Genomic DNA, 24294 nt, shown 5'->3' on the forward strand with positions numbered 1-24294 from the left:
TGGGGGGATCTGGCGGGGAGAGGGGGCCAGTACTGACCAGGCACGGGTGTGATGAGGTGTCTCCTGGGAGGCATTTCCTGCTGCGCCGGGCGGAGCGCGGGCGATTTCCCTGCAGGTGGGCGGAGAAGCGCATCAGAGACAGGCTGGGCCCTTCGCTCCGGTTCCTGGTGCCCGAGGCTCTGGCTGCTGGCACGGCGCCTCCCCCCAACCAGCCTAGCTGCCCACGTGGCGCCAGGCTGCCACCCCCTTCCAGGCCGAGCCTCGCTGGAAAGTTTGGGGCTTCTGCCACCAGCCCACTGCTGACGGCAGCTGTGCCCCCTCCAGCTCTCCCAGCCGCGCCCTGCCTGGCTGGCACCTGCTGGCAGGGCACTGACACCCCACCCCCCCCGCTAGAGTGGGGCCTGGCCCGTGGAGCACATGTGCTGACCATCCAGCCCTGTGCCCGGCTTCAGTGGGGGCTGCGCTGAGCCGATCGCAGGCCTGCTGCCGGGGTGATGGGCTGAGCACACCCCCATGGGACACAGTGATGGGGCGATGGGGGCAAGTTTGCAAGGTGCCCACCCAGCCTTGGGTTTGGATCCTCATCCGCTGGTCCCAGGGTTTCATGGTGCCCAGGTTAGAGGGGTTTGTGTCAGGACCCAGGGACTCTAGGAAGGGCAGGGCCTCGTTCATCACCAGGGGAAAGGCAAGACTGGCAGCCCAGGATCCCTGAAGCCAGCCCCCAAGACGAGAGGAGTTGGGAGCCAGCTGGGACTAGCTCTCGCGGGGGCTCCCCCTACCTGCTCTGCTCTTCAGGGTGTCGTACGCCTCCAGCTCCAGTGGCACGACCATGCTGTCGAAGCGGCCCAGGTCGGTGGAGGTGACCAGGCTCCTGCAAGGGGCAAGCTGTTAGTGCAGCCAAGTGACCGCCACTGAAATGCAGCCACCTCTGGGGTGGAACTCGGCGGCTGCCTAACAGCGCACAGCAACATGAGGTGACAGAAGCATCTCACATTCAATTGCCATAGTGCGGGTGATTCTAAGGAGCCCAATGTACTTACCCGGCCAGGATCTGCCCAGGGCGTCACCTCTACGCTCACTGTGAAAACTGCCCCACGAATGGAGGGGCACAAGGGGTCAGGGGCTTGGACCCAGCCCAGAGCAGCACAGCGCCCCCTAGCACCTTGTGCGGGCAATGCCTCAGTACCTCTTCAGAGAAAAGAGCACCCCCTAGGGACCTGCCTGCCTCATGCCCTCGAGCCCCCCAGAAACGCATGGACCTTGAGCCAACGTCCCAGCAGGGCCACGGGGCTCAGGGCTGAGCGGGGGCAAATCCAGCCCTGGTGAAACCGGCAGCCCTGGTTGTGTAGGACAGACTGGTGAGGCAGGGCGGAGTGTGAGGCCGGAGAGCCTAGGAGAAGGTGGCACCGGGAGGCCTGGAGCGCAGAGCAAGTGTTGGGGGCTGTTCACCGTCCTGGGGCACAGAGGGACGAGGAGCTAAGGGCCGGGAGCATGAGCCAAAATCTGCTCCCAAGGCTGGGGGAACGTGCAGGGACCCCAGGGAGTTAAAGGAGCTGCCGGCCGCTCAGGGCCGAGTTCAGAATCTGGGCCACGCAGCCTTCCTGTCCCATCTTGCAACCTGCCGCAAGAGCCTTCTCCCTCGCAGCACGTGTGCTCTTTGATTGCAGAATAAACGCCCCGGCTGAGACAGGACCCAGATGGCACCGCGGGCAACCACTGGACCTGTGACCCCAGCGTTCCCCATCAACAGCCTCAGACTTCTTGACATATTTCTTGACACCTTAAATGACTGCTTCTTGGAGCAGCCAGTCCTGGAACCCACCAGAGGAGAGACAATTCCTGATTTAATCCGAAGTGGAGCACAGGATCAGGTCCAAGAGATGAATATAACTGGACCACTTGGTAATAGTGATCATAATATAATTACATTTAACATCCCTGTGGTGGAAAAAACACCACAACAGCCCAACACTGTGGCATTTAATTTCAGAAAGGGGAACTACACAAAAATGAGGAGGTTAGTTACACAGAAGTTAAAAGGTACAGCGCCAATAGTGAAATCCCTGCAAGCTGCGTGGAAATATTTTAAAGACACCGTAATAGAGGATCAACTTAAATGTATCCCTCAAATTAAAAAACATAGTAGGCGAACCAAAAAAATGCCGCCCTGGCTAAACAACAAAGTAAGAGAAGCAGTGAGAGGCAAAAAGTTGGCCTTTAAAAAGTGGAAGTTAAATCTTAGTGAGGAAAATAGAAAGGAGCATACAAAAACAACAAGGAGTCTGGTGGCACCTTAAAGACTAACAATCTCCCTGGTCATTTTATTACAGATTTAAAAGTCACTATCATTGAACAAAAACACTTCAGAAACAGACTTCAAAGAGAAACAGCAGAACTAAAATTCATTTGCAAATTTAACACCATTAATCTGGGCTTGAATAGGGATTGGGAGTGGCTGGCTCATTACAGAAGCAGCTTTTCCTCTCCTGGAATTGACACCTCCTCGTCTATTATTGGGAGTGGACCACATCCACCCTGATCGAATTGGCCCTGTCAACACTGGTTCTCCACTTGTGAGGTAACTCCCTGCTCTCTGTGTGTCAGTATATAATGCCTGCATCTGTAACTTTCACTCTATGCATCCGAAGAAGTGAGGTTTTTACCCACGAAAGCTTATGCCCAAATAAATCTGTTAGTCTTTAAGGTGCCACCAGACTCCTTGTTGTTTTTGTAGATACAGACTAACACGGCTATCCCCTGATACTTGATACCAAGAAAGGAGCATAAACTCTGGCAAATGAAGTGTAAAAATATAATTAGGAAGGACAAAAAAGAATTTGAGGAGCAGCTAGCCTGGAGCGGCGAACCACGGCTAGCGGGAGCTGAGATCGGCTGAACCTGCAGACGCGGCAGGTAAACAAACCTGCCAGGGTGCTTACCCTGGCGAGCCGCGTGCCAAAGGTTGCCGGTCCCTGTGACAGAGGTCTATAAAATCATGACTGGTGTGGAGAAAGTAAATCAGGAAGTGTTATTTACTCCTTCACATAACACAAGAACTGGGGGTCACCAAATGAAATGAATAGGCAGCAGGTTTAAAACAAACACAAGGAAGTATTTCTCCACACAACAGAGAGTCAACCTGTGGAACTCCTTGCCAGAGGATGTTGTGAAGACCAAGACTATAAAAGGGTTAAAAAAAGAACTAGATAAATTCATGGAGGATGGGTCCATCAATGGCTATTAGCCAGGATGGGCAGGGATGGTGTCCCTAGCCTCTGTTTGCTAGAAACTGGGAATGGGCGACAGGGGATGGATCACTTGTTCTGTTCATTCCCTCTGGGGCACCTGGCATTGGCCACTGTTGGAAGACAGGATACTGGGCTAGATGGACCTTTGGTCTGATCCAGTCTGGCCGTTCTTATGTTCTTATACCCCCAGGACAGGGGCCTGTTTCTCTGTCCTCTGGGACATGCCCCACGGAAAGCAGCACAGAGGGAACCCTCCACCCCAGCATCATTCACCCACCTGACATCCCTCAGAAGCAGGAGTTTCTCAGGCCGGTCGAGAATGGCCAGGAGCGGCCTCACCAAGTCCTCCACCCCACCTTCATGGACATACTGCAGGCAAAGGACAGGCAGTGTCAGACGGGCCCCTTTGCTGGCCAGAGCCCGGAGCACCTGGCAGCACTTAGCCAGCGCCAAAATGCAGCCACCTCTGGGGTGGGACGCAGGCAGGGTTTCACAGCACCCAGCAACAAGCCGGAACAGCTCTGAAGAGGGAATCATAATTTCTCCTGGGGGTGGGAGGGAGGCACAACCTGATCAACCCCCGCTGGCATTTGGCCAGGACCCTCGGGCTTTCATGTGGGGTGACGAGTTACTCCCTCCACTTTAAATCACTTCCCTGCCCTTAATCCAGATTGACACCAGCGTCAGTGAGACCAGGATCCAGCCCCAGGTCGAGCAGTGAGCACAAGGGGCAGTGCCTGCCAGTGCTGCGGTTCGGGACTGACGTGGGGGGCCAGCGTCACTGGCAGCTGTTCCTGCTTAGCCCGGGAGAGCCAAGGGCCGGGGCACGGGGCAAGCTGGGGGTTAGACCCCCGGGCCACCGCTCAGACCAGCCACGCCCCATCCCAGCCTGAGGCTGACAGCTGCCCCGTGCCGGGAGTGGGAGAGCGGCACGGGTCTGGCTGTGACGCCCTGGCAGGGGGTTGCCACCAGAGACCTTTGTTACGAGGGGCCCCTGGGAAACGGTTTCCCGGCCAGGGGCCTGCCCCAAAGGGGGGCACTGGGGTGGCCAGGAGGGGCGGGGGGCCCCGATGGGGGGGGGAGAAGTGAAGCAGCAGAGCTGGTTTGGCTTATGAGCCTGATTTGAATCAGGACTAAACCCTTGTGACCAGCACGGTGCGGGAGAGTGGGGTCTAGGGGCTAGAACTGGGGCCTGGGAACCGGGAACCCAGGTGACCTGGCGCCAGTCCCACCCCATGCCTCAGTTTCCCACGCTGTCTGATGGGGCTAGTGACGCCTGCTCTCCTCCCCGAGGCACTGGTGGGTGAGCCAGAGGTTGGCCTCACTTTTACCCTCTCCCTGCCAGCTGGTGGGTGACTCTGCGGAAAAGGGGGGTCTCTGCCCATGGCACAAGAGCCCCCCTCCTGGGCGAGGCCTAGTGGAGATGCCCAGGAGTGGGGGTTGCGAGGGGTTAATCTGGATTCTGTCTGGGTCCAGCCCTTGTCCTGACTCTGAAGGGGGGGGGGCAATGGTGTTGGGTGAGCAAAGGGGCAGTGGGGAGGGAGGGCTGAGCTCTCAAGGACACACAAATCAGCCACGGGAGCGTCCAACGGGCAGGCTCCGAGCGCCATCTAGTGTTCACTAGAGACACCCGCACCTAGCAGGCCCCGGGGTCAGCGTGTGCCCAGTTCCCTGTGGGGTTCTCTAGGGGGAAGGCTGCCAGGGCACGGAGGGAGAAGGCTGCCCTTCTCTAGCACTTTCATCCCTGCATGCAGCCATGAGCAAAGCCAGGCACTGTCCCCAAGGAGAGATCCAGGTGGGGAAACTGAGACACGGAGAGGGTGACACATGAACGCAGAGGCAAGGACGGCTCTGGGAGAACAACTCAGCTCTCCCGCCGCATGGTGGGCCATAGGGGGGGGGGAGCACAGGGTAGTGAGCCGAGGAAACAGGCCCCGGAACAGAGTCCAGAGCCCCCGCCGGACTGAGGGAGCCAGCTGGCCAGGCCGGGGTGCCCTTCCCGAGATCCCATAGGACAGGACAGCCTGGCTACCCTTTGCCCTGCCCCCTCATTGCTCTCTGCTTTGGGCACCGCGGGCACTGGTCACACCCATCCCGCGTCCCTGCTGGGCTCCTGGCTGTGGGGCAGGTAACAGCAGCCCGGGCGCGTTCCCGCGCTCCTTACCCGGGTGCAGTGGCGGAGCACGGCCGTCACCTCATCCTCCGTCAGCAGCTTCCCGGCCATGTCCCGGAGGAGCGGGAGGCAGCTCTCAGCGGCTGGGCTGGGCTCGTGGCCGGTGCGCCCCGGGGAGCCCAGGAAGCTGATGGGACGGCCTTTGTCTGGGGAGCAGCAAAACGGGGTGAGCGCAGGGCCGCTGGTGCGGAGATGGGAGCTCCAGAGAGGTGCCCCTCACCTGAGCTTGGGCTGCAGCCCGCTGGCTGTGTAGGTCCCCTCCCCGCCCAGGGGCTCGGCAGCAGGGCTGGGACCAGCCCCTCCTACCGCACAGCCAGGAGAGACTCCACTAGCCGGGAGGAGTAGTAGGCTGTTCTCCCCCAGGGGCCCGCTGCCAGAGGGGGCTGCAGCACACTCAGCGAGCGGGTTCCCCAGGTAGCTGCGTGTACAGCTCCCGGGTCGGATCCTGGCCAGCCGCGGGGGCTCCGTGGGAATCACGCTTTTCGACCCCTGCTCCTGATTCGTCAGCCAATCCCTCCCCGCCCCCAATTCTCCTCCCCACCCCCAGGGGCCTGGCCGGGGCAGACTCCAAACAGGTTGGGAATGGAGAGACTCTGCAGACCTGGGGGGCTCCCCTCCCCCCAAACGCTCAGTGGGGTTGCAGGGGGCTGGGCTCAGACTGCCAGGCTCTGAACCAGGCCCCCGGAGCCCAGCCTAATGGCGGTGGCCCAAGATCAGCTAAAGCCAGAGCCAAAGAGCAGGAGCTGGCGAGGATCCCACAGGATAATCAGCCGCCGCGCCCCACGGCCCCAGCTATGGGTCTACAGGGAGCAGCCCAGCGCGGCGTCCCCGGACTGGCCACAGTACAGTTGAGATGCCCCTGGCCTTCAAATCAGGAGTGCATAACATCCCCTCCCCGAAATCCCCTTGGGGCTCCAGTCTCCTCCCGCCACCGGCACCAGGGAAAGAAAGGGAGCCGGGTCTCTCCGGGACAGCAAGTGGGGAGGCAAAAGGCAAACACAACAGCACACGCATGCATACGCACACATTCACCAGCACACGCCTGCACACAAAAGCACATGCGCACATATAAAAGCACATGTGCACCAGCACACGGATGCACATACCAGCACACGCATGCCAGCACCAGCACACGCATGCCAGCACATGTGCACCAGCACACACCTGCACACACATGCACATGCACACACATCAGCACGCACATGTACACGCATGCCATCACACACATGCACACACGTGCACCGCAGTTACCCCGCTTCAGGCTCCGGCTGACAAATTTCTGCAGGGCGCTGGCTGCAGGTGGAAAGCAGAGGGCAAAACCAGCACACCAGGGGTTAATGCCCCGCGGGTGAGCTGGCGCCCAGGGGCCTCGAGACTGCGACTGGCTCCCCCAGCTCGGGGGGCAGGCGGGCAACGTGCCAAGCAGGACAGCGCTTTGCGGTTAAGGGGCTGGGAATCAGGAGACCTGGGGTTGACCCCTGACTCCGCCACAGGCCACCGGCGACCCTGGGCAAGTCACTTCACCTTTCCGGGCCTCGACAATCCCAGCTGCAGGGCAGGGTGGGGGCTGTACAGGCTGTCAGCTCTGGGGACAGGGCCCATCTCCCTGGGTGTGTGGGGGAGCAGGGGCCCTTTCTCCCTGGGCATGGGCGGAGGCAGGGCCATCTCTCCCTGGGCGCCGGGCAAGGCAACCCCAAGCAATCAAAATTCATGTGATTTAAAATAATAAATTCCCTGGGGGAATCATCATGGGGCCAGACCCCACCTCGGGCCCATTCCAGCCCCCGCCCCCCGACACAGCCTCGCCCACCCCCCAGGTGTCCCGGTGCCCGTTACCTTTCTCCCGCTCCGGGCTGGCCGGGGACCTGGCCCGTCTCCTGCGCCCTGGTGGCCCAGCCCCCTCACTGCCTGGCGCCCAGCTCTGCTTCGCCCGGCTGCCTCGGAAGAAGAGGTTGACGAGGGTCTTGGAGCGCCGCAGTCCGGCCTTGTCCTCGGCGGGCGCTGGTGGCTCCTGCCTCTTCTCCTCTGGCACCGGGAAAAGAGCCACGGATCAGACCGGGACCAGGTGGGAGCAGCGGCTCGGAGCCAAGCACGTCTCACCCCGGCCCCCTTGGGCGCCGCTGGGCATCGGACCTGGGCCCCGATCCCTGCCTGGGTTTGCCAGGCGACCACCACAGAGCGCAGCCATCACCAATCACAGAGTGCACCCCCCTGCTTGTCCTTTCCTGGCCGGGCCCAGTCCCCATCTCCCACCTCGGAGCTTCCTTCTCCCCCCTGCCCTGGGGCATCAATACACATTCTCCTCCGGGCCTGGACATAGGGGAGGGTGCCGGGTCGGACCCCCAGACAGCTCGAGGCCCCCCTGGCGGGGGGACAGGGGAAACGGCAGCTCAGGTCAGACTCCAGAGATGTCACCGTCTGAAAGTGGGGAGTTGGGACCAGCTAACGCCCCACCCGGGGGCAGGGCCGCTGGAAAGTAGAGGAACCTGCCTGGGATACATGGCAGGGAGGGGGCTGCTCTCGCGCCAGCAGGCAGCGGGCACCTGCTCCCCGGGCTGGGCTGATTCCCCCGTAGCTGGCTGAACACGAGTCCCCCTCCGAGGCGGAGTCACACCTCTGGACACAGGCTCCAGCATTGGGCGAGGAGCTGGGGGCGGGGCGGGGGGGAGCAGGAGAGGAGAGCCCAGCGTGAGGGGATTTAAGGTGCTCCCTGCAAGCTGGGGGACAGCAGGTCAGGCATCAGTAGAGCTCTGGGGGTGTCTGGGGGCGTGGATCATAGGGCTGGCAGGGGTCTGCGGGTTGGGATTCAGGGACACTGTAGAGCTAGGAAATGGGGGGGCCCAGGGCTGGGCTATGAGGGGTCTGCGGGTTGGGATTCAGGGGCACCGTAGAGCTGGGAAATGGGGGGGCCCAGGGCTGGGCTAGGAGGGGGCTGCGGGTCGGGATTGAGGGGCACCGTAGAACTGGGGAATGGGGGGGCCCAGGGCTGGGCTAGGAGGGGGCTGCGGGTCGGGATTGAGGGGCACCTATATGTGCACACAGGAGGAACCCATTCAGCTCATGCTCTGGCCAGTCCCGGTGCCAGCACTTACCGTCCACGGTGAGGTAGCTCTGGGATCTCTTGAGGGGCTGCCGGGGCCGGCTCAGTGCCAGGAGCAGGGCCATCCGGGGCGAGCCAGAGAAGGGCCTGTGCTTCTTGCTGGGGTGTGGGTCCCGGAGGCTCTCGGCCCGGATGGCCGTGTCCTTCAGGATCTCCGGCGGGTGCACGGTGCGCCGGGTCTCGGGGGGCAGGTCCGTCTGCATGGCCGTCTCCACTCGCTCCAGGGAGCGGCTGCGCGCCGGAGGGTCCTCCGTGGAGATGGAGACATCCACCATGTGGGCTGGGGCGGGGCTGGAGAGCAGGGCCTGGGGCCGCCCGTCCAGGGAGCTGTGGGGGGTCCCCGAGGAGTAGGAGGAGATGGAGGAGCTGGTCTCTGAGGCCTGCGAGAGCTGCTGCAGTTGGCCATTGGTCACTGGGAAGAGATGAAGGGGTGAGAATCCGTGGGGAGGGAAGGAGCCATCCCCAGCCTCGGCCCCTGGGATCTCACAGCGTCACTGTCTGGGCCCCGTGGAACCCAGACCCTGCACTGGGAGCTGCAGGAGAACCGCCAGAGACGCTGGCTGAGTACATGTCTGTGCGCACCTACTACCCAGCTATGTGTCATAGGCCCTGTACTGCTGGTAGGTAATGGGGATTCCCCTTGAGCTCTCATGGCCAGGAGCTCATGCTCTTGGGAGCAGCCGGGTCTGGGCAGCCATGGAATGCAGCATAGGGACCCCTGGAAAGTGCCAGCTGGCCAAAGATGGGTGGTAAACCCGGGCACCAACACTGCACCTGTGCCCGTGAATCTCAAGGCCTGTTCCAGGACCGACCGGGTGGTGCCGTCGTCTGAAGGCAGCCGGGTCACTGAGCCCTCAGCAGGCAGTTCCCGAGGCCATGTGGCGAGGCAGGGTCAGACATGGGAACAGGACCCAGGCGTCCTGGCTCCCAGCCCTGCGCTTGCTCAGCGAGAGAGAACTGCACTGGCGTCTCATTATGATTCCCAGTGGCAGATGGTCCCCTGGGGAACTTGCCCCCAGCCCCCAGCTCTAGGCAGGGATGTCCCGGGGAGGGGGGGGCATCGAGGGGGGCTCTCTTACACCGACTGAGCCAGCAGTACTCGGCCACCATCTCCTTGTAGGCGGGGAAGCGGCCCGTCTCCTAGACGCCGAGGGAAGGACGAGGGTTAGTGTGTAACCGGCTGCCCCGGGCCGCGTCGTTGACATGAACCCGATCTGCGCGCCGGAGCCTGCCATGAATAATGCAGCCACCTGCCAGCTCCCAGCTGGGCTGAAACTGGATCTGCCCGAGAACGAGGCCCGTGCCCCGGCTTGGGCACCAGCCAGGAGCTCCCCAGAGCTGCCTACGTCAGGGGAACGCCGAGGCGGCACCCAGGGCATTTCAGCCACCAGCGCCAGGGCGGGGGAGAAGCAGAGTGACTGCTCTGTGCCCCGGGTAGGGCCCTCGGGCTGGGAGTCACCGGAGTCCCTCTCACAGCAACGTGCCGAGTGCCTAGGCCATGATGGGCTTCTCCAGCCTTTCCCAGGGTGGCACGGTCCCACCTCCCCCTCCCCGGGCCGATCCCAGCCCAGCGTCCCGGGCGGCAGGTCCTACCCGGATGGTCAGCATGATGTGCGTCTGCCCCTTTAGCACTTCCACTGCCTTGCTATGGCTGATGGCGTCGAACTTGACTCCGTTGGCTGCAAGGACTTGATCTCCCACTCTGATTCCGTTCTGCTCCGCCAGCCCGCCGGGGTCGACACTGGAACGACAGCCCACGTCAGGCGGCCGGTGGCTCTCAGCCCCCCGAGCCCAGTTCATCTCCCTAAGGGGCGCATGACCCACTGCTGGGGACATGTGAAACCAGATGAAACCAGGCGATCAACTCAAGGGCCTGATCCCACCCTGGACAGGCTGCCCCGCCTGCTAGATCCTGCCCCACCTCCAGGGCCGGGAGAAAGCCGGATTCTAGCCAGGCAATATCTCCAGACAAGGCCACGTGACACCCCCGATCCCCACACCTGACCCTTCCAAGCCGGGTGCGGGTCCAGCTGTTCTTGCCATCAGCTGGGGGACGTTCTGGCTGAGTGCCTGGCCGCTGCTCCTTGCCCCGCGTTCCCTGGCTTGGATGGGGCTGGGCCTGCCCTTGGATGGAGGAGGGGGGTGGTCTCTGGCCTTGGCTGGAGGGGGTCTCTGGCATAGCAGGACCAAACCTCCATGAGTCTCCATTCACCCCCAGCGCTTTGCCCACCATCCTTCGGACACAGGCGATTTTTGCCAAGCTCAGAGAGAAGCCGGGCGCGCAGCCCCCCGGCGTGGGAACCATCGCCTGGCATTTCAGAGGCCACTGCTGAGAATCTGGCCCCGGGCGGTGCTTTGCCGGGGAAGGGACCGAGAGACTGTAAACATGGAACATATCGCCTGGAGCTCCCACGTGTCCCTTCGTTCTTCGCTTTGGAAAGGTGGAGACGTCGGAGCGAGGAACCTGCTGAATTGTTCTTAGGGACGGGGCAGGGCAAACCCGCCTGAGAGCTGCAGGGGAAGACGAATCCCCAGGGGGATCCACGCTAGGATGGAAACGGCCTGTGAGCGGGACCCAGAAAATCCCGCAGGCTCCTACATAGGCGCTTGTGTGACGTTATTGACATAAACTGGGACCATATAGATCATTGTTGCAACCAAGGTCCTGTAGTGGCACCCAAATCTTGTATAAAGGGGGTCAAATGGGGTGTCTAGGACAAGGTTATGGTTTACTGGTTATGATTATGCTGTCTATATGTATGTATCAGTTTTGTAGTCGAAGTTATGAATATTGGCTCTATACTGTCTGTATGGCAAACTTATGCTATGCTTCTGGGGGACATCCCAGACAAGCTGAGATTAGCTCTGCCTAGCCTGCTTGATGGACCATTAAGGACCATCAGCTATACAATGGACCCATTGAGAGAAGGCAGATACGCCTTGTACCTCAGCAAAGTATGCAGGGACTGGCCCATGTGACTCCAGACTCGATTTTGCTGTAATTTTCCACAGTAAGAACAAAGAGGTGACCTTACACCTGGAAGAGACTATATAAGGCTGATGCCTGATCTCCATCTTGTCTTCAATCCTGCTTCATACCTCTGGAGGAACTTTGCTACAAACTGAAGCTCTGAACAAAGGACTGAATGACCCATCCCAGCTGGGGATGTATTCCAGAGACTTGATTTGAACCTGCAGTTTATTCCATCGCTGCTGCAAGCCTGAACCAAGAACTTTGCCATTACTGTATGTAATTGATTCCATTCAACCAATTCTAATTCTCATCTCTATCTTTTCCCTTTTATGAATAAACCTTTAGATCTTAGATTCTAAAGGATTGGCAGTAGCGTGATTTGTGGGTAAGGTCTAACTTATATATTGACCTGGGTCTGGGGCTTGGTCCTTTGGGATCAGGAGAACCTTTTTCTTTTACTGGGGTATTGGTTTTATAACCATTTGTCCCCATAACGTGTGGCACTGGTGGTAATACTGGGAAACTGGAGTGTCTTAGGAGATTGCTTGTGAGACTTGCGGTTAGCCAGTGGGGTGAGACCGAAGTCTTAGTCTGGCTGGTTTGGTTTGCCTTAGAGGTGGAAAAACCCCGGCCTTGGGGCTGTAGCTGCCCTATTTGAGCAATTTGTCCTGAGTTGGCACTCTCAGTTGGGTTCCGCCAGAACCGCATTGTCACAGTGGCGTAGTCGTGCTTGGATCCACAGAACCAGGTCAATTAAGCTTTGGGTCAGAACCCCACGCTGTCCAAATTTGAGTTTTGGGATTGAGAGTTTTGTTGGTTAAAGAACTGCTGCAATGGCTGAGCAAAGAGCATATGAGGGACTTGGCAAAAAAGCCCTGGAAAATTTGTGTTCAGAAAAGAGGATATGCTTTAGAAAGAAAGCTACAAAGGAAGAACTGAGAAATCTGTTAATAGCCAGTGATCAGGGGGCAAGAGCACAGCCCTTACCTGAGGCTGCAGAAGATGCAGAAAAAATTAGGATGCAAAGGGTGACAAGTAAACTGCAATTTGAGCATGAACAGAAGCTAGCAGATCTTCGATTGCTGGAGAAGCAAAAAATAGCAGAATTAGAAAGAGAGAGAGAGAAAGAAGCCGATCAAAGAAAGAAGGAGGCTGATGAGAGAGAAGAGAGAGCTCGTAAGGGACGTCTAGAGGTGCTCGCTGCTGAGCAGGAGACTCACAGGATGGAACAGGAGACGGCCAGACTTCAGCTCCAAGTAATGGAAGAGCGGAGAAAGTCATCCCCACCTGGTACTCCAATTCCCCCCCACCATGAGAAAAACTGGGAAAGGATGTGTCCCATTTACAATGATACTGAGGATATAGAGGAGTTTTTGTCTACCTTTGAACGCCTCTGCAATCTGTACCAGATCCCTGAGGGTCAGCGAATGCCTGTCCTGCTGACCAGACTGACTGGAAAAGCCAGGGAGGTGTTTAATGACTTGGGGGAACAAGAAGCCTTAGATTATGAGCGGTTTAAGGATTCTGTGTTAAGGCGGTTCAAGGTTACTCCTGAATCTTACAGAGTTAAGTTTAGAGAGTTTAAAATGTCTAAGGATTGTACTTTTGTAGAATGTGCTCATAAGCTGATGGGTTTTGTTAAAAAGTGGGTTATGGGAGCCAAGGTTCATGGGAGTTTTGAAAAACTGCTGGATTTAATAACTTTGGAACAGTTCTTAGACATTGTGCCGGACAATGTGAGAGCAGCTGTGTGTGACAGGGACCCTGAGTCAGTCCTACGGGCAGCAGAGATTGCGGATGCCCATACCCAAAACAGGGCTCGAGAAGGGTGTAAAACCCCGGGGAAAACTGATCACCATTCTCCCCAGTTCAAGAGGAGGGAAGGATTTAAAAATAAACCTGACTCTTCTAAAGGAGTTCAAGGGGGTCCGGGGGGTAGGAACTCACATCCCAGGACGGAACAGGTTACATGCTATCACTGTGGTATGCTGGGCCACATGAGACCAGACTGCCCGACACTGAAGGGCAGCCCAAAACCAGCAACCCCAAATGCCACGGCCAATGCTAACCCTGTTGTTGTAAACTCACAGGCAAGCCACACAGAGCCCAGCATTGGTGCCCTGTGTGCAAATGCTGTTTCTGTGGTCTCGGAAGAATCTGACCTTAAAACTCACATTAGAGCTAAATATGGGGGAAATAATGCAGAGTTTATTAGCAGTGCAGAAGTAAATGGAGTGAGGTGTATGGCATGGAGGGACACCGCAGCAGATATTACTCTGGTTAAAGCAAGTCTGGTCAGGAAGGAAGATTATTTGCCAGGTGAAGATGTAACTGTTGTAGCCTTATCTAAGTATTTTGTCAGGGTGCCTTTGGCTAAAATCCACCTGAAATGGAAGGGATTGGAGGGCACCATGGTTGTGGGAGTAAAAGACATAATCCCTAAGGATATTATGATTGGAAATGATATTAAAGCTATGGTCAGTCAAGTTAATACAAACCAGGCACAAGAGAGGATTGATCCTAAGGTTGTGCCTATGGAGGGTTTCTCCAAAAGTTTGTCTTTGGAAAGTAGCTGTTTGGCTGTGAATGGAGTTTCTGAATATCTATCTAATGTCTCAGAAGTAAATCTGGAATTAGATCAAGCGAAGGGAGAGGAGAACAAGGAGATTTTGGATGAGCCTAGGCAGTCTTGTGAGCTGATGGCTTTATCTAGTCAGCAGTTTGGGAAGGCAAGGAGAGTGGAAGATGAGTGTCCCTATACCTTGTCTGTTTCCTGTGCGAAGAATAGTGACAGTGAAGGAAATGTGCCTGTGTCTGTCAGGGGTATTGACTTGCCTATGGAGGAAGCTACCCCAGTCTCCAAGCAGTTGTCTGTGAACAGCCCGGTGTGCTGGGACAAGGGAAATGAAATCCCAAACTATATGTCCAGTAAAGAAAAATGCGTCTCCAGCTCTTTTTTGTCTGTGGAGCAGACAGAAGGTGCCTTTCGGCCTATGATGGTTGAGAGTAATTTAGTTGTCTCAGAGTTGGTTCTGGATTCAACTAAAGCCCAGGAAGGGAATGGTCCTAAGTTTGCATCTGCTGGGGAGAATGGCACCGTAGCTAGGTTGCATCCAGTTAGTGTCTTAGCAAAATCCCAGAGACCAGACAATTCTGATGCTTGTATTGGGCCTGTTGCTCATGTGTGGTTGGAGAAGGGTGTGACAACTCTGTCTGATCCGGGTGATACCCTAGCCAGGGCACAAGGAGAGCAGAAAGGTAATTTGGTTGTGTTACCTACGGACAGTTTAACAACTTGTAGCAAAAAGGAAAAAATTCCTAAGCTGGTGTGTGGCAAAGAGAAGGGAAGTATTTCTAACCTTTTAACTAGGAAGCCTATGGGTTCACCTGAAAGGGGATTGTGTAGAGATCTGCCTGATGGGCCAGAGGTGATCCTGAATGTAAGTAAGACCCAGACAGAGTCTGTTGTTGCTCAGGAAAGTGTGCCTTTAGAGCAAGCCCTAGGTGAAGAGGGTAAGGGCAGAATTTCTGTGAGGGGTGAATTGCTGCTTAGAAAAGCTCCTGGAGAAAGGAATCCTCATGGTACTCGGTGCAAGCAGTTCCCTGCAACTGAAGGGTGTGAGAGTGATTTAATCAAGGAAGTTTCAGTTCCTAGCAGCCAAAAATTGTCTGTTGTGAATGGATCCTCTGACTTTCCTTTTAAAAGATCCAGTGTGGGTAGCTTTGAGAAGGTCTCAGAGGAAGTAAAAGTTGTTAAGGAATTGAGGCATCCCTATAACCGAGTGGCTGTGTGGGGCCAACTTGTTGGGGAGACAATGGTGTTGGAACAGGAATGTCTCCTTTCTGATTCTTTAAATGAGCAGTTTGTGCTTCAGGGTTTGAGGACAGATTTGGTTACTGATGTGTCAGAGCAGAGCAGTTTTATGGCTAAATGCTTGAGGATGCGGGGGAGAGCAAGCAAACTCTCACCCGCAGACTCTTTGGATTTGTGTGGTATCTCTTTAAGACAGAGTCCAGCCTTGGAGATGATAGCAGTTACGAATATGAAAACTGGTGGACTGGCTCTGGTCTGGGGTAGTGCAAATTACTTGCCTGGCTGGGAAAGGAAGGACTTGCTAATAGCTGTTAGCACAGAGGGCCCACCCCATCAGCCAGTGAATTCTGTTAAGCATGAGAAATCGGGGTTTGATCCTGCAGGACAAGGAGGAAAGAGAACGCTGAATTTTGCAAAGGGAAGCCACAGGTTAACCCTAAAATGCCCCAACTCCAATGGTATTGAGCCAAAGGTGTGGCATGACAAACATGACTGTAGATGGACACTTGCAATGAACTTGTTGTTATTGCTAAATTTTGTAATTAACAATGTGCCTAATCTTTTGGAGAATCCCTTGAACATGTTAAAAGGAATACATGAAAACACACGTTATGTTAAAAGGCCTTGTTACACTGGGGTTTCACAGGTAATGCCTATAAACAATATGGGAACTTTTCACAGGGGAAAAGACATTCCAGACCTAATGTGCTGTATGAAAAGGAAGACTGAGGCACACTACCATATTGCTTTCATGGCTAAATGCCAAGATTCCTGGACTATGAAGAACATTAATATCTGCATTTATTCGATGTTAATTGGGTTCCAAACATTTGCCCGAGCTTGTATGGATAAAGTAGCAGTCTTCTTTAGCTCTTGGCAAGATCACATGGCACATACAGGAACCATGCTGCCAGAGCAGATCCAATCCACTATTGTTCTAACTAAGTGTTACCTTGAGTTTGTAAAGAGGTTCAATCATGTGGTTGAACATGATTTTGATAAACCATTTCTGTTATACACTGGTACGGCTTCTAACCCAATACTAGCTGTAGTGAGACAGAACCCAGGATGGGGAGCTCTTGGGATGCAGTCAGTGATGTTTGTGTCATCCCTTCCTGCATCAATTTTGCGTTGGGGGTGTGACGTTATTGACATAAACTGGGACCATATAGATCATTGTTGCAACCAAGGTCCTGTAGTGGCACCCAAATCTTGTATAAAGGGGGTCAAATGGGGTGTCTAGGACAAGGTTATGGTTTACTGGTTATGATTATGCTGTCTATATGTGTGTATCAGTTTTGTAGTTGAAGTTATGAATATTGGCTCTATACTGTCTGTATGGCAAACTTATGCTATGCTTCTGGGTGACATCCCAGACAAGCTGAGATTAGCTCTGCCTAGCCTGCTTGATGGACCATTAAGGACCATCAGCTATACAATGGACCCATTGAGAGAAGGCAGATACGCCTTGTACCTCAGCAAAGTATGCAGGGACTGGCCCATGTGACTCCAGACTCGATTTTGCTGTAACTTTCCACAGTAAGAACAAAGAGGTGATCTTACACCTGGAAGAGACTATATAAGGCTGATGCCTGATCTCCATCTTGTCTTCAATCCTGCTTCTTACCTCTGGAGGGACTTTGCTACAAACTGAAGCTCTGAACAAAGGACTGAATGACCCATCCCAGCGGGGGATGTTCCAGAGACTTGATTTGAACCTGCAGTTTATTCCATCGCTGCTGCAAGCCTGAACCAAGAACTGTGCCATTACTGTATGTAATTGATTCCATTTAACCAATTCTAACTCTCATCTCTATCTTTTTCCTTTTATGAATAAACCTTTAGATTTTAGATTCTAAAGGATTGGCAGTAGCGTGATTTGTGGGTAAGGTCTAACTTATATATTGACCTGGGTCTGGGGCTTGGTCCTTTGGGATCAGGAGAACCTTTTTCTTTTACTGGGGTATTGGTTTTATAACCATTTGTCCCCATAACGTGTGGCACTGGTGGTAATACTGGGAAACTGGAGTGTCTTAGGAGATTGCTTGTGAGACTTGCGGTTAGCCAGTGGGGTGAGACCGAAGTCTTAGTCTGGCTGGTTTGGTTTGCCTTAGAGGTGGAAAAACCCCGGCCTTGGGGCTGTAGCTGCCCTATTTGAGCAATTTGTCCTGAGTTGGCACTCTCAGTTGGGTTCCGCCAGAACCGCATTGTCACAGCTTGCTCCCGCAAACACCTGGGATGGGGCTCCTCACATGCTGGGCAGAGCTGTCCTGGGACAGCAAACTGATAGGTCCATCCCCAGCCTTAACTCCACCCCCGTCCTAGGGATATGCACCATCCAGTGATCTGATTGGCGGAGCATCCCAGCGGTCAGCTGTCTCCTTGCTCTCATGTAGTCTGGAGACTACAATTCCCAGCAAACCTTGGTCTTAAAGGGCCCCACACCCCACACACGCCCTGGCTGTACCAGCCCTAAGTTGCTTTGTAATGCAGTTAATTAGATTTCCAGCTGCCCCCCACTCCCAGGGCTCCGTAAGCACTAACTGGTTTCTCTCGCAGACATGGAAGCCCGGGGAGGCCCCAGAGACGCTAGCGGGCGCCGGGCGCAGCTGCTGGGGGCCAACGTACCTGGAGACGTAGATGCCGAGGCCGAACTCCTTGCCCCCGCGAATGTTGAAGCCCAGACAGTAGTCGTCAGAGGTGGTGTAGAGATGGACCATGCGCCTCACGCCGCCCTCGGAGCTGCTGTCCGACGGGGTCGAGCCGCTCTTCTCCACGACCAGGCGCCTGTTCACGACATCCACCCTGCCACCAGAGCGACAGGATTCAAACAGGGGGCCGAAACCCCGGGCCTGGCTCTGGCACGTCTACACGGACAGCCCTACGGCAGTCCAGCTGCAGCAGGCGCTACCGAGGGGAGGAGTTCTCCACGCGCCGGAGCGAATCCACCTGCCCGAGTCGCTGGGTTGACAGAAGAATTCTTCCCTTTCCCTAGCGCTGTCTACTAGGGGACGTACGTTGGCTTAACTACGTTGCTCGGGGGGTGGATTTTTCGCACGTGGCTGGGTTGATCTCCATCTCCAGTGCAGCCCAGCCCAGCCCCCGCAGCCTCACGGAGCTGCTCCCCCAGGGTGGCAATCTCATGCTGTCAGACAACCTGCTGGAACTTCCACCGTGGGAATGGCAGAAATCTCATGAGATTGGCTCTTTCTCCAGCCACTTCTGGGACCCTGCTGAGGTGCTGGCTGCATCCGAACTGGAAAACGGTCGTTTGGAGACAGATGGTCAAAAGTGCCTGACTCCAAACGAACGCCAGTGGGGACTGGCTGCCAGCTTTGAAAAATCTCCCCCCAGACCCACAGAGGCAGGCGGGAGCTGGTGGTTCAAATCAGACTCGTCCTCGGATTTGCAGGGGGCATGGATCTGTGGGTCCAGTTTCGACCTCCCTCTAGCTTTGATGCTACGTATAGAGGGAAATCTCACCTGCCCAGAACCTGAACTGCAAATATTGGGAGGTTTGGAAAAGGAGGAGGAAGTTTTCATTCCCATGGTGGGACCCTGTCCCCCTTCTGGCCAGTAGATGGGACACCACGAGAGAGGCTGTCCTGGAGGTTTGACCAGACGCCTCTCCCGAGGGAGCCTGACCATGAGTTTCCAGGCCAGGGGACTCTGCTAGATCAGGGAAGTTTAGGATCAGAATCCAAACTTTCAGGAGCAAATCCACCCCCAGTCTCCAACCCCCCCTAAGATTCTGCCCTCGCACAGCTCCCGAAGTCTGCTCTGCTCCCCAAAGCTAACAGGACAGCGGGGGCAGAGTCACCCGCAGACCCAGAGACAGGCACGGCAGAGGAATCTGGCAGGAATCCAGCGTTCCTCTTCTCACAAGACCCCTGCCGGGATCAAACCCACGACCTCTAGATCAAGAAACAGGCACCTTTACAGCATGAGCTAAGGAAGCCAGGCTCTGTAGGCTGATTCCACCCTAGAACTGGGGTTTCGTTGGGGGTGAGATCTGGAAAAACCAGTAATGGACAAACCAACCTCTCAACCCTTTAGCCCTCGTGTCTCACTGCCCCTGAACACCAGCCTTGGGCTCTTACACATCGTGGCACTGAAGCCCACCTCAGGCCCAGCCCACCACAAAGCTCTGCTAACCCAGTCTGGGCTCTCCCTGCACATCTCTGCCGGTGCCCCTCAATCCCAGCTCACAACATCCGCTATCTCCCCCGGCCCCCTGCCAACGTTCCTCAACCCTTCCCCCGCTATTCCGGTCCCCGCCCGTGACCCCAGGCTGCCCAGCGGGCAGATCTGTGTGATGCGGACAAACAAGGGCCTAGCATATGACCCTGGGACACCCAGTTCTCCGAGGGCCCAATGCAGGATTCGAACCTGCCCTCCGGAGGGGACCGCTGAGCGCACTAACCCCGTGGGACACCGAGTCCCGAGTTCATTCCAATGCGCTCTCCCGGCTTCTTGTGAACCCGAGAGCTCCCGCTCTGCTCAGAGGAGTCCGGCTTTGGCCCACCCGCATCAGACACTGTCAGGCACCTGGGACGGGCCGAGGATAGCGGCAAGGTGTAGGTAGCAAGTGCGTCACTGCTTACCAGGTGGTCTTTTCTCGGGAGAATTTAATCCCTGGCACCTTTCCCATGCGTCTCACCATCATCCGCAGCCGGTTGTTCCCAGTCAAGACCTTGACAGCACTCCCCATGGTGATGCTCTCCAAGCTCACGCTGTTCACCTCTGTGATTTTGTCCCCGATGCACAGGCCGGCCAGGTCTGCAACGTTAAACGGAGACCCCTGAGATCAGGCTGAGAGGAGGCGGCTGGGCTGCGCGGGACGGGGGAGCTAAAAGCTGGGGGATGGCTGCCTAGTCCAGCCAGACGTTCCCCGAGACGACAAGTTCTCAGCTCAGCGGCAGCCGGATCTCACCTGGTGTGTTGTAGCAAACACCTCGACCTGGAACGATCAGGTGGGAACTCACCCTCCAACCCTGGGAATGGACGGTAATGGCCGTGCGGCGTGGGGGAGAGCAGTTTCCTTGGTGTCACGCTCCCCGCTTCCCTCATGTGCAGCTGTGCACCGAATTTCCACCAGCAATGACCATGGCCACGGGTCTCAGGTACTTACCTGGGCCCCATCTCTGCAGTATCACAACCTCTAATGCGTTTAGCCTCCCTAATGGCCTGCGAGGTAGAAAGTACCCCTGCCAGACAGGGGCTAAGTGACTTGGCCAAGGTCATGCAGCAAGCCTGTGGCAGACACCGGGAAACTGAACCCGCAGCTTCTATCTCCCAGGCTGGCGCTCTGACCATTGGGCCAGGCTTCCTCCAGGCTCACAGAAAAAGGCCCTGGCCCATTGCTGAGACCGGACACACAAGCTCCTCCAGGCTATCTGGGCGTCACGTTTTGACCCTGCCCAAAGAGGCGGCTCAGATTTTCACCTTTCCTCAAGCTAATTCCCACGATGAGCTAATTCCCATTAACGAGCACCGAACCCGCCAGGACCTGGAGCAGAGCCTGGGGGTTGTTATTTCTGACGACAGCGTGTTATTCAGACAGCGTCTGCCCGCACTGAATTGCTCCGGTGCTTGCAGAATTGCAGGGGACAGCCAAATAGATCCCGCCCCTCCTGTAAAGGGTTAACAGAGGAGGTGAGGCAAAGGGCTCCCCATGCCCCACAGAGATACCTAGACCCCCTCACTTCCCACCCCAGTGCAACCAGCCCGACGCGTTCAAGGCCAGAAGGGACCGTGAGATCTCCTGCATAGCGCAGACCACAGACCCTCCCCCAGCTCCCCCTGGATTGAGGCCAATCACTTGCGTTTGACTAAAGCAGAGGTCCCCAAAGAGGTCCCTTGTGGGGCAAGGAGGAATGTTGTGGGGGGTGGTGGGGCACGGCTGGGGCCTGGGCCAGCCTTCATGGGGGGCGGGGCAGGAGCGCCACCCAGCTCTGCTCTTGGTCCCGCCCCCAGCTGTGGGCCCCTTACCCCTGTCCACATCCCCCACTCTCGCAGCCGCGGCCCCGGTCCTGGCTCGGGGATGTGTGTGTGCAGACAGGGGTAAGAGATGCATAAGGTAAAAAGTTTGGATGTAGGGTGACCAGATGTCCCGATTTTATAGGGACAGTCCCAATTTTTGGGTCTTTTTCTTATATAGGCTCCTATTACCTCCCCACCCCCATCCCGATTTTTCACATTTGCTGTCTGGTCATCCTATTTGGACGAAAGCATTTTCCAAAGAGGCACCAGGCTGGATCTGAAGACATGAAGTGCTGGAGACCCCATTGCGTCCCTTGGCAGCTTGCTTCCGGGGTTAGACACCGAAAAACACCAGCCTGATTTCAATTTGAATTTGCCTAGTTTGACCCTCCAGCCATGGGTCCTGGTTCTGCCGCTTAGTACTGGGGGTTTTCTCGGCGGCTCCTCTCCAGTTTCCCCAACACCCGCTTTCCAACGCGGAGCCAGTGTGGGGTGGCTGACCCCAAAAAGCAGGAGTCAGACCGCAGCGACCCGTCAGATCGGTCCCAAGATCACGTGACAGGCTAACGTATGTTTGCTGGGCCGCCCTCGGAGGTTTGCATCCCCCCGTCTCCACTTCGTGTTGCTGATTTAGGCTGAGGAACACGATTCTGGCCCCTGCACCCCGACAGCTAGTCCTTTTGAGGGGCTCCCCCGCAGCCCCACAGCTGCTCCTCCAGCCGCTGTGGAATTCTTCCCCCACACACCCCTGGCCTCTGGGGGACACCTCCGGGGGGGAGAGTCTGCGTGTCTCCCCCTGCCAGGCCTGGTGCTGCAAGGAAGGGGTGGGGGCACCCTGAGCTGTTGGGTTCTTTCTGCCCCCTCCTGTGAGAAAGTTGTTGGCTGCTCCCCCCTCCACTCCCCTCCCCCAAAACTCCTCTGGGGAGCTGGGGAGCCATTTGCCTCCCTTCTGCTGCAGTCCGGGTTGTGGGCTCTTCCCCTGGAGGCAGGGGGTGGGGTAGGCAGACGATCAGAGGTGGGGTTCCCCATGGCAGCTCCTATGGCATCATGGCAAAACTGGCTCCATCACGGGCCAGTCTCACGGTCTGCTGGGGGGCTCTCGGCGCTAGGCAGGACAGCCGCAGGTTAAGTCAGGGGTCGGTAGCCTTGCGAGCAGCCAGGCAGGAACGAGTTAATGCAAAGCCGCATCAGGCCCTTTGGTCTCCCACGGCATCGGGCCATCGCTCTGCCGTCGCTCCGATTGCACCTCCCACACGTTCCGCGCCTGGCAGAGCGCAGCCCCTCTCTCCTTGCGCCAGGCCCGGGTCTCCTCCGAAGGCACCATCACCAGTGCCCGCGGGCCCCTCAATCTGCTTCCCCCAACCCGTTCTGCCAGCCCTAGGACCAGCTCCCCACCCCCGGGTACTAGACCCGGAAGGGAACTCAGCACTTCGGAAATGTGGGGTCTGTCCGGATCCAGCCAGGTGCGACCTTTGTGGAACCCCGATTCCCTTGGCAGTCCTGGAAGCTGGGCCTGGGACCCCCCCTGGGCACCGACTCCCACTGCAGGGCTGATTGGTGCAGCGAGGGAGGAAACCTTGCAGGAATCCCAGACCGGGCAGCCTTCCAGAGGATTCACGAAGCCCACAACCCTCCCAGCCCTCCAGTAAACAAACCGGTGGGACAGCACCCAGCCTGGTAAGCTGAGCTGGGCGCGGGGCAGCTGTACGGCACGGGGCCACGCCACACAGGCTTCTTCTGCCTCCTGTGCCCCGATGCATCCCTGCCCCAGCTCACCCCTGCTCCTTCCCCACCTGCCCACCGTCCCCTGCCGTGCAAGGAGAGCCCACAGACCGGGACTTGGAATCAGCGCTCCCCGCACGGCCCCCTGCTCTCTACCCAGACATGGGAGCTGCCCGGTTTCTCCTTCCAGGAGGTGCAGCCCCTTGGAGTCTACAAATGCCAGCATGCCTCGGTCGGCACCTCCCTGGGCAGCCCTGCGCTTGGACCCAAGACGGAGCGCTGCCTCTTGGGAGCGCTGACAGTCCCCAGGGCACTTGCATCTTTAGCCAAGGCAAAGGCTGCCTGGGTCAAGGTGGAGCATTGCATGCTGGGACTTGTGGTCTCCCCATGACGGCTGGCAGAGGCGGCAGGCGGCCCCTCGGGCACGGCACCCCTCGACGAGCTCCACTTACCGGCGCTGCTGCCCTCCTCCACTTTGCTGACGAAGATGCCCAGCCCGTGCTCCGAGCCGCCCCGCACGCTGAAGCCCAGCTTCCCGTCCGCGCTCTTCTCCACCGTGATGGCGTTGATCACGTCGCTGTCATCGCCGGTGGCTGTGGGGACAGGGCCCAAACACGCGGGAGAGAACGGGGTGGTTTCCGCAGCCGCCAGGCCCCGCACCGCAGCCCGCTTACGCAAGAGCCGGGCCAGGCCTAGCTAGGCACGTGAACGGGCCAGGCTGGGTTACGGACACACCACTGCTTTCTGGTGGCCTCTGGAGTGCCGCTGCAGGGCTCACACCGCATTTACAGGGCTATTGCCCTGTTCCCATACGCGATACGGGCCCACGGAGTCAAGTCCTCACCAAGCCGGTTAGAAAGCGTTAACAGCCAGGGATCGCAAAGTGCTTTCCAAAGATCAACTAACTGCGCCACACCCTGCTCCCCTCCCCCACAGCAGCAGGTGGGATTATCACTCCCATTTCACAATAGGTAAACTGAGGCACAGAGGAGCTGGGGACTGGCTCACCCAGTGATAGAACCCAGGTGTCCTGGCTCCCCGTCTCCAGCTCCTACCCTGCTTGGATTTGAACACAAAGGGCCACATTCTTCCCTGGCGTAACTGCCTGGGCCCAAGCGCGTAGAGCCTGACTCCAGGCCACGCTGCAGCCAATGGCGTTACCCCGGAGATGAATTTAGTGCTAAGAGTTTTGCTCCTGCTCAGACCAATGGAGCACGTGCAAGGAACGAAGACAGTGGATCCCAGCTTTTTCCATACTGGTACCTCCCCACACCCCCGACC

General features: G+C 57.1%; 2 protein-coding genes across 6 annotated transcripts in view; one reads left to right on the forward strand and one right to left on the reverse strand.

Moving 5' to 3' along the window:
• Positions 1 to 17517, forward strand: part of TWNK (twinkle mtDNA helicase) — a 100499-nt gene extending 82982 nt beyond the window's left edge. Inside the window, exon 5 of one of the 2 annotated variants that reach the window (XM_054033411.1) lies at positions 16850 to 17517. In XM_054033411.1, the coding sequence (XP_053889386.1) occupies positions 16850 to 16866 (17 nt within the window). In that variant the 3' untranslated portion in view covers positions 16867 to 17517. Of the gene's footprint in view, positions 1 to 11533; positions 11593 to 16849 lie in introns of those variants that run through there. The other variant, XM_054033412.1, reaches the window with a different exon arrangement.
• The window catches only part of PDZD7 (PDZ domain containing 7), a 35962-nt gene that overhangs the window by 5949 nt on the left and 5719 nt on the right, over positions 1 to 24294 (reverse strand). For all 4 annotated transcript variants that reach the window (XM_054033405.1, XM_054033406.1, XM_054033407.1 and 1 more), the window contains exons 3-13: positions 23466 to 23606; positions 19914 to 20088; positions 17938 to 18114; positions 10115 to 10262; positions 9601 to 9661; positions 8514 to 8933; positions 7258 to 7446; positions 5413 to 5567; positions 3526 to 3617; positions 780 to 871; positions 38 to 109 (exon numbers count right to left, since the gene is read on the reverse strand). In XM_054033405.1, coding sequence (XP_053889380.1) covers positions 38 to 109; positions 780 to 871; positions 3526 to 3617; positions 5413 to 5567; positions 7258 to 7446; positions 8514 to 8933; positions 9601 to 9661; positions 10115 to 10262; positions 17938 to 18114; positions 19914 to 20088; positions 23466 to 23606 — 1722 coding nt within the window. The remainder of the gene's footprint in view (positions 1 to 37; positions 110 to 779; positions 872 to 3525; positions 3618 to 5412; positions 5568 to 7257; positions 7447 to 8513; positions 8934 to 9600; positions 9662 to 10114; positions 10263 to 17937; positions 18115 to 19913; positions 20089 to 23465; positions 23607 to 24294) is intronic.

Source organism: Malaclemys terrapin, chromosome 7 (assembly GCF_027887155.1).
Source record: "Malaclemys terrapin pileata isolate rMalTer1 chromosome 7, rMalTer1.hap1, whole genome shotgun sequence".
In the NCBI taxonomy this organism is placed as follows: Eukaryota; Metazoa; Chordata; order Testudines; family Emydidae; genus Malaclemys; species Malaclemys terrapin.